This window comes from Echinops telfairi, unplaced genomic scaffold (assembly GCF_000313985.2).
Source record: "Echinops telfairi isolate 266 unplaced genomic scaffold, ASM31398v2 ScPeMD7_3;HRSCAF=10, whole genome shotgun sequence".
Classification (NCBI taxonomy): domain Eukaryota; kingdom Metazoa; phylum Chordata; class Mammalia; order Afrosoricida; family Tenrecidae; genus Echinops; species Echinops telfairi.
The window spans coordinates 26956576-26966771 of record NW_022103899.1 but is presented as its reverse complement, the minus strand read 5'-3'; the positions used below and the strand labels follow the sequence as shown (position 1 = coordinate 26966771).

Genomic DNA, 10196 nt, shown 5'->3' with positions numbered 1-10196 from the left:
CACAATCCATACATCCATCCATTGTGTCAAGCACACTTGTACATATGTTGCCCTCATCATTCTCAAAACATTTGCATTTAGCATTTTTTAAAGCACCGAAACTTAACTGCACAATAGTATGTTAAATATAATAGATGTTCAGGTTTGGTGATACGGGATATAGAGAAGCTTATTATTTAGTGACGATAAACATTAAAGGCAGGTTGCTTTTCTTACGTTGAGTGGAGATGCTTTGCTGATACTGAGTCGTTAGATCTTAAATGCCAGAAACCTTCTGTTCTATTGCAGGGATAAATTGTGGTGGATTATGAATTACAAAACTCTGTGTTGTACCTTCTAAACGGACACTAAAACTACTTCCCAAAGAGGTGTTCCAGGAATGTTTTCAGCAGTTGTGACATGGGAATGAGTACACACATATATTATAACTTTCTGAGATTATTATATTTTGAATATGATGACATTAACAAGTACTCAGCTATTTTTTATTGTCATACTTCATAATAATAATACATGAAACCTTGTCCTGGATAGAAATGGAAATATTATAATTTGAGTTATCTAAGGTTAAGACCCAGCATTTATTATAATTATAATCAACTAGTTGTCAGAGCAGGTCTGTATTTTCATCATTTCTCTTATCAGGTCAAATGGTTCTAAACATGTGCTCAGACTTTATAAGAGTAATAATTCTGATAAACCCCTTAGGACCAATATTGAGAGTAGCTATACCAGGAGAGTAAGGGCAAGGTAGGGTGAGAAAGCAGGAACTGATCACAATGATCTACATATAACCCCCTCCCAGGGGGATGGACAACAGAAAAGGGAGACATCAATCAGTGTAAGACATGAAAAAATAATAATAATTTATAAATAATCAAGGATTCATGAGGGAGGGAGGGGAAAAATGAGGAGCTGATCCAAGGGCTCAAGTGGAAAGAAAATGTCTTGAACATGATGATGGCAACATATGTACAAATGTGCTCAACACAATGGATGTATGTATGGATTGTAATCAGAGTTGTACAAGCCCCCAATAAAATGATTTAAAAAATAATAATTCTATAGAACCTCAAAGCAATGTTGGACTTTAGTTATAGGAGGGTCCTTTTAATCATAATTCTGAAATATAATATGCTATTTAGTTAATAAGTTATTTCAGTATGTCACATGCCGTGTATAATAGTAATTAGAACCTATGGCATCATGCAGACAAGTTTGCTTTAAATTCATAGAAGTTCTACAATTATACATACGTCCTCGAAATTCAGTATTATTTTGTAATGGCCAATCTGTGTTATAAAGTTTTCATTGCTGGACTCAATGAAGCATATTGCTTCATGTATTTATCCTTTTATGTTCCAGATTCCTTTGACGCCCTAGCAATTTTTATACTTCAAAGAGACCTCAAATCCCTTAACCCTATCATTTTTTTTCCCTATCGTTTTTTAATGATACTATTACACGTCTTCTCCCTTTAATGTTTCTCTTATCTTTTCCCAGCTACATTTTCATCGACCATCATTACAATTAATAATTTTTAAACATTCCTAACACCTTTGCTTCTCATTCTCTCAGTTCATGCTGTGTGGGCAAAAGCAACACTGGATAAAATCTAGCTATTCATCTGCTTTATAACTGCCCTTGTTACTTGCCCACTTTGAATTCAGGACATCAGCTCTCAAATAGGCACAACATACTGCTTTGCAGTCTTACTTTATTTCCTTGGTACACTTATGTGTGACCGTTAATTTTATTCCTTCTTTTCCCTTACTTTATTGTTAGTACTACCTGTTAAATTTAATATTATTTTCTTACTAGTATTTTATCTTTTAAAATTATTGCCATGCCAGACTTGTGCAGGCTAGTTATTTCAGCAAAACCAGTCTAAATTGGTAGTATGTGTTTAGGGAAAACTAGAAAAGCTTATTTTAATTGTTCTCATTCTGTTCAGTTTTCACTGGCCTGAGATTCCCTCATGAGCCATTTTACTGTTTGGCATAATAAAAATTAGCCAACTAAATATTTAAAAATAGATTCCTGTATACTTTGATTCTCAAAATCTTTTAAATAAATATGATTAACGAAACTAATTTTAAAATGTAACAGTAATTAATTTCTTTTAGTTACATTTAAAATGTTAACTAGCACTTTGGATACCTAAAGATTATGTATTAAAGTGTTTTTACTGCTTGATTTATAATTTGTTTTTTACAGTGTAAAATTTTGACATGGAAATTATTAAAGGTTGGTAAGAAAAAGAGGACTCACAAATATATATACATTGGTTAAACACCTTCTCATCTAATAATTTTGTGCAATATGTTGAAAGGTATCTAGATATTATTATATGGGTAAAAAGTATTTCTTATAATAAGGGTTAGGTCAGTTTAGTTATGGTCTCATGACAAATAGGGATTAAGGTTTTTTGTTCAAAATATTAAAAAATTAATATTGAGAATTAATATTACATAGGTAAATTCATACTTAAAAATAAGTTGTTGTTAGGTGTCATCAAATTGGTTCTTAGTCATAACTACCCTATGTATAACAGAGCGGAGCATCGCCTGGTCTCAGTGTTTCAGGATTGTCCATAGGTTTTCAGCGACTAATTCCTCAGAAGTGGACAGCGTGGTCCTTCTGAGCGGTCTGTTCTTAGCCTGGAAGCTCGGAGAAAACCTGTTCACTTTGGGTGACCCTGCTGGTATGATAAATATCCATGACATAACTTCCAGCAGAGCTATCCATCTGTTTTATACCTGTACTTGTCCCACTTTAATACCACAAACTGACAAACACGTGGTATATTGAAAAACAGTTACAGACAAAAGAATGGAAATAACTAGTGCATTTTATTTTTGCTTCAGCTCCTGGAACCTGTCTGCCACCAACTCTTTGAGCTCTATCGTCGCTCTGAAGTTCGGCTTAAGAGGTTCACATTGCAGTTCTTGCCAGAATTGATATGGGTTTATTTACGGCTTACAGTTAGCAGAGACAGGCAAAGTAATGGTTGTATTGAAGCACTTCTGTTAGGAATTTACAATTTGGTAAGTTGAAAGTTTCTAATTACTTGTAATCTTGCTTTCATATTATATAAATTTAACATGAAAATTGATTTGTGTGTCTGCCTTTGCTGCTATGTTGTATGAGGAATGTTAAACATGGGTACATAGAAATTCATAGAAAATGTCTTAAGAAAAAACAGACAAAATTAAAAAAAATTAACAGAAAAGTAAACACACTGATTTGTTATGATGTGTCTGAACAAGGCATTTTGGAGGATTACCATATGTACTCATGTATAAGCCGAGTGTTTCAGCCCATTTTTTATGCAGTAAAATTAGGTGCCTTATATTTGGGTCAGCTTATACTGGAGTATATATGGTAGACATCAGTTTAGAAAGAACCCATAGTAGAGCAATATGAATATTTCTAAAACTGAAGTGAAAACAAACATAAAATCTATGTGAATGGTCAAATCATTGATGTTTTACAAAAAAACTATGGAAAAAATAGCTTCAAATAATCAGCAGTTTGTAAATGTTATTATTGAGTGCCATCAAGTCATTTCCAACTCATTGCAACCTTAAGTACAACAGAAGGAAACACTGCACCATCCTCACAATTGTTATGTTTGAGCCCATTGTTACAAGCCGCTCTGTCAGCCTATCCCTCTTCTTTTTCGCTTTCCCTCTACATTGCTAAGCGTGATGTTCCTCTCCAGAGACCAAGCATCACCATCCTGGCCCCTAAGGAGCATTCTGACTGGACTTCTTCCAAAGCAGATTAGCTTGTTCTCTTCACAGTTCATGGTTTCCAGTACTTTTCTCCGGCACCCTGACTGAAATACACCCATTCTTCTCTGGCTTCCTTCTTCAGTGTTCCATTTTCCCATGCATTAAATGGCAATTAAAATACCATGGCTGAGTCCGCCACACCATGGTCATCAAAGTAACCTCCTTTATTTTCAACACTTTAAAGAGGACTTGTGCAGCAGATGTACACAGTCTAATGCATCTTTTGAGCTTTTGACTGCTGCTGCCTTGATTGTGGTTCCAAGCAAGATGAAATCCATTACAACGTCAAGCTTTTCTCCATTGATCATCATGTTACCCACTGGTCCAGTTGTGAGTATTTTGAATTATAACATTGAGATATAATCCATACTGAAAGCTGCAATCCTTGACATCAGGATAACTTATTTTAAGAAGGGACACGATGTTGAAAGTGAAATCTGCAGTGTTGTACCATTCACATGAATTTGGAAGGAAACATTCTTGTTCGCGCCCTAAAATAAGATCCTGATTTTTTTTTTTTTGAAGAATTGTAACAAGAGATGAAACATTTCTTTACCAGTATTATCCTGAAAACAAAGCACAATGAAAGCGATGACTACCAAGAGGTGGAAGTGGGCCAGTCAAAGCAGAAGTGGGCTGTTGAGGAATAAAGATCATAACAGCAGTGTTTGAGTTGCTCAAGGCATTTGCTTGTTGACTGGAGAACCAAAGAAGGATGTCATCTGTTACTCTGAAAGTGTTTTGAGAAAGTGGTCCAGACGTTAAGAGAAAACCATCTGTGACAGCTACCATAGATAATGGTGAAGACTTTCCACCAAGACAAGGCTCTCTTCATTCTTCTTTTCAAACAAGGCCAACATTTTGAGAATTTCTGTGAAAATCATTACAGTCCTGATTTGACTCTGTCTCACTCCTTTTGTTCCCCTAATTTAAAAAACTTTAAAGGCCACCCACTTTTTTACTTAAAGTAAAATGTCTGCATTATCTTGGTTAAATTCCCAGGACATTTGGTTCTTTAGGGATGGACTAAATGGCGGATATAATTTTCTTTCTTATTCTTTTTTTTTTTGGATATCATTTCTTACAAAAGGGTTGTGTCTTTGATAGAGCTTACTTTGAGAACTAAAATATATGTTAAAATTTTCTTTTAATTCCATTTTTTCTTGAACTCTTTGAAGACTCTCATATTGGTTTAGTTTAGTGGTACGGTGCTCATTAATTCTCTAAGAATTATAACTCTACTAGTGAATTATTTAAATGTGGTAATAAGTTAGAAAAGTTATACATAGATAAAACAGTAACTGTATTAATGGTTTCTTGGAGGTATGACAGGGGAGGTTGGGGGGAAATGGGGAGGTAATAACATTGAGTACAAGAAACAAGAAAATATTCTAAAATTGATTCTGGTAACAGTTAAACAACTCTTGATATTATTGAATTCCTGAATTGCATAATATGTGGATTATGTGCCAATAAAACTTATAAAAGAAAGAAAAGCTATACTTAGAGTAGTAAATTTTTATATAATGAAACCCGTGAAAGCTGGGACTAAAGGATCGCCCTGTTTGTAGGTCTTGCAAGTTGCCTGCCCTTCATTGGGTGCAGTCTAACACATTGTAACTGCTCTCTGTCAGTGAGAATGTTTCCAGCACATTAGGGGAAAAGTCCTCACCTGTTAATAATATATTTTATAAGTTAAGAAAGTAGTCATCATTTCATGTACCATAGGCCTCTGATTAACTCATCTTTTTGCATTTTTTTAAACTATAGGAAATTGCTGATAAAGATGGAAACAATAAAGTTCTATCTTTCACTATTCCTTCCTTGTCTAAGCCTTCAATATACCATGAGGTAAGTCACTCTGGAAAGGTAGAATAAAATTACACTAAGAGATGAAAACGCTCTCTGTGAGACATTCCTGTTGACAAGACACATGGAGCTACGCCAGAGCCCTGGAGCTGAAGTAGCCATGTGGAGATCCCTGCCAGCACTGAGATGCTTCCACCGCTAAAAGGCTTTCCACCCACTGACATGTGATTGTCCTGCACTCAGCGTCATTGCATATGTTGCGTGAGTCTGAAGAGGAATTTATAGATTGGTATCTGGCATATGGGCTAATATTGGACTTATGGACTTGATCTGGACTGGGATGTTTTCTCAATATTCAATCGCTTTTGTATATAGACCTCTTATACCAAAAAAAAAAAAAAAGATGAAAAGTCAGTTTCTTCTTGGAGATAAATATTCCTAATGCATCTTTACAGATTTGCTTCTTAAAAGTAGATGTTTGTTATTAATAATATAAAGCTGAGCTGTGTTAAGAGAAACAGTAATTAATGAAAATTTTTTCTCTAGTTTTTGTTTGCTTTTTATTCTTCCACTTAGGTCATTTTTCATCTTTGTTTATTACTCTTATGTGGGTTTGAAAATTTATTTTTTTGAAAGTCTTCCATATCTCTTTCTTGCTGATGTGAGCCTTGGAGCGGGTTCTCACTCCTAGTGACCTTAGGTGACAGGGCAGAGCTGCACTCTAGGCCTTTCTGAGCCTCAGTCTTTATGAGAGCAGATGGACAAGTGGTAAGTTGTCTTAAACTGCAGACCTTTTGCTCAGTAGCTAAGTGCTTGCCTGTTGTGCCACCAGGCATGACAGTTACTCAGAAATTACCTATGCTAGATTGATTTGCTCTTGTTATTCTTTAGGAAATTGACTACTTAGAAGAGTTTTAACTCTGATATTTCATGTTAAAAAATTCTACTTGTTCAGCAAAAACCTTTTGGGTTTTGTTTGTATTTTATTTGAAGAATGTGAAAATACTCTCTTAAAGGTAAATGACTCTTGTTAAACTGAATTCTTTATACTTGCTCTCTTGAAATAAAATCCAATACAGAAATATGAATCAAGTTTCTGGTGTCTAGTGGCTATTAGCAGATACAGTTATAAGGGAAACCTTTAAAACAGGAGTGGGGAACCTTCTTTTCTGCCAAGGGCCGTTTGGATGTGTTAATCTGGGTTGACTAGAGAAACAAATATATAGACACTTGTGTATAAGAAAGAGCTTTATATCAAAGAGTAATTGTATATTAAGAAAACATCCTAGCCCAGTCCAGATCAAGTCCATAAATTCTATATTAGCCCATATGTCCGAAACCATTCTATAAATATCTTTTCAGATTCATGGAACACCTGTAGTGACGTTGAATGCTGGAAGATCACAGGCCAGTAGATGGAAAGTCTTGTGGATCCAGTGGCAGTGGAAACATCTCAGTGCTTGCATGGGTCTCTGTGTGGTTCCTCCAGCCCCAGGTCTCTGGCTTCATCAGCTTAGCTCCATGTGGCTTGTCAACAGGAATGTCAAGCAGAGAGAGTGTGTGTCCTGCCTCCAGGGAGGAAGACAGGATTTCCCAGAATTAACGGGGAAGGCCATGCTCACAGAGGCATTATTGCCTATGACCTCATTGACAGGCTAGACTCCACCCCTTTGAAAGTTGACAGGAGATTATATAACTGCCACAGGATATTTCTAATGTCATTCTTGGGCCTTACTGCTCAAACATTTAATTAGTTCATCCCTAATGTGATAGCTGGAACTGCTGCTCTTTGGTGATACATGTGAAGTTAGCTAGTATTGAAATTTCACAGGCCTGATAGGGCCTCTTGGACTGGACAATCCCCAGCCAATTTAAGGAAACTTTGCCCCTTGACTAAAAATTATACTCCATATTCATAAATTTGTTACTATACATGTATCATAACTCGATGTAGCTATTTATTTCCTTAATTAATTCCCCCTAGACCTTTGCTTTGTGTTGGAAATAGAGTGCCTCTTGTTTTGCCAGGACTCTTTGTATCATGTTATAACAAATGGAAGGGTGGGATTCATTGATGAATGTATGCCTTCTTTAACTTTAGAAACATGCTATTAATTATTGCCACTAATAAATGTTTCATTATAGTTTAGATTAGAGCCGCTTTATTATTGTGTGTTCTGGAATGCAAATTAAAATTATTTATAAGCTTTATTTTTTAAGCAGCTTTTAAAATTCTCTGTCCTAAATATAGATTTATTCTATTTTTTAAAAAATAGTATGTTTTAGTTTATACATGTATTATGGAAAGGAATTATAGGATTTTTATAACTGCGAAATTGAAAAGGCTTTCAAAAAGAAGAAAGGATCTTAAGCGGCTTTTTGTTAAAACATAAAATCTTGTGCAAGTTTGAATAGCATTACATAGTAACAATTTTTACTTGATTTTAGAGTCACTGTCTCCTTTTTTTTTTCAGCCCTCAACAATAGGATCCATGGCTTTGACAGAAGGGGCATTGTGCCAGCATGATCTCCTCAGGGTTGTTTATAGTGATCTCCATCCACAGAGGGAAACATTCACTGCACAAAACCGGTAATGATCAAAACTATAGACAGTAACAATTACTAATGCCTGCTTAATAGTTAAGGATAATTACTTCAGTTGATGTTTGGTATGAGAGGAAGCAAAAAGTTAAATACATTATACTAGTGATACGTAACATCATTGAAAGACACATCTATCTAATATTTGTTGTTATGTAATGATCATCTTCTATCAAGGAATATGAAAACTAAAAATGGCGACTTAGAATCAGCCAAACCACAATTCATGTTTTAGCCCTGCAGTTTACAAGTTTACTTTACAACTCTACACGTTGTAAAGAATAAATAAGGCGGTACCTGAAACAGCACAATGCCTGGCTAGCACATTATACATGTTCACTAATGTTGCACAAGACCTCTTTGAGGTGTTGAAAAGCAGTAATGTTACTTTAAGGCATAAGGTGCACCTGACCCAATTCATGATATTTTAGTCACCTCATATGCATGTGAAGTTGGACATTGAATTGCGGGTTCAAATAAATGACAGCTACTACAGTGTCTTGATAATTTAGAAGAGTCTTTATTCAGTTATAACTGGACTGCTACAATCTAAAAGCAATTCTTTGATTGCAGTCCCCAGTGGAGATAACAGCCAGATTATACAGGCAATAGCCCATTTACCAGAAACTTTCCTATAGAGCAAAAGGTTATAAAAAAAGCAAAATTAATATTTTTATTCTTTAGAGTAAGTGAGCATTGTAGGGTACAGGATTGGTTATAACATTCTGGTTAATAAAATAATAATAGTAATGTCCTGGTTACAACATCAAAAGGAACAATATTATTAATTACAGTGTTCTGATCCCAGGAACATAAAAGTACATTCTAAAATCAGTCACCAGTGGGGATTTCTGAGATGAGAGGGGGAAGGGAGGCAGGCCACTCAGCAGTCAACATAGCGTTGCAGTAGCTAGTCTCTCAGAATAAGAAGACTGAAGCAGAAAAATTCAACAGAATTATTGTGCTGGCAAAGAATATTGCAGGTACCACGGATTGTCAAAAGAACACACATAAAAAAGAAAAAGAACAGATCTGCCCTGAAAGAAGTACAGCGAGCCTGCTCCTGAGAGCAGTGGTTCTCAGCCTTCCTCATGCTGCGATCCTTTCATGCAGCTCCTCATGCTGTGACCCCAACCATAACATTATATTCGTTGCTACTTCATAACTGTAATTTTGCTACTGTTATGAATCAGAAGAACCCTGTGAAAGGGTTGTTCAACCCCCGAAAGGGTTGCGACCCACAGGTTGAGAACCGCCGTCTTAGAGGCAAGGATAGTGAGATTTTGTCTCACGTGCTTTGGACATGTTATCAGGAGAGATCAGTCCCTGGAAAAAGATACATGTTTGGTAAAGCAGATGGGCAGTAAAAAAAAGACAAGTTGACACAATAGATGCAATGATGGCCTTGAATATACAATTGTGAGGATGGCTTAGGACTGGTCAGTGTTCTCGTGTACGTAGGGTAGTTGTGAGTTGCAGCCTACTTGATGGCACCTGACAACAACAACAAATTGTATTTTGTATGTCCAGAGGCTTTGTTGTAGTTTTCTGAATAGTCTTTTAAAATAGGAACCTATTCTTTTTCTTCTGCAAAATGTATCTTGCTTTCTGCAGAAGAAATCATAGGGTCCGATCCCTCCCTTTCCACAGGTAGCTGGGTAAAAGACTGGAGGTTTTAGAAGGATAAGACAGTTTATACCTCAGAGCCACTAGTTTTTTTTTTCTTAGCATACTAATTAGAAGGTTGATTGTTAGCATTCTGGTGGCCAAGTGTGGAATGAGAGTTTGTATTTCCAATATCCAGTGAGGCATACTTTATTTAATCTCCAAGTTTACAATACAGTAACATTGTGTATGGATTATGACTCAATGTAAAGAAGACCAAAATTTTCACAAATAGAACAATAGGTAACTCACAGTAGGTATTTGTATTAGTCCAGGTAGACTAGAAAAACAAATTTATAGACACTCATATGTGTATTAGAAAGA

General features: G+C 35.7%; 1 protein-coding gene across 3 annotated transcripts in view; it reads left to right on the top strand.

Annotated features, from left to right (window-relative positions):
* Window positions 1-10196, top strand: part of FAM126B (family with sequence similarity 126 member B) — an 89008-nt gene that overhangs the window by 47381 nt on the left and 31431 nt on the right. For all 3 annotated transcript variants that reach the window (XM_045294899.1, XM_045294900.1, XM_030887024.2), the window contains exons 5-7: window positions 2868-3047; window positions 5568-5648; window positions 8081-8196. In XM_045294899.1, the coding sequence (XP_045150834.1) occupies window positions 2868-3047; window positions 5568-5648; window positions 8081-8196 (377 nt within the window). The remainder of the gene's footprint in view (window positions 1-2867; window positions 3048-5567; window positions 5649-8080; window positions 8197-10196) is intronic.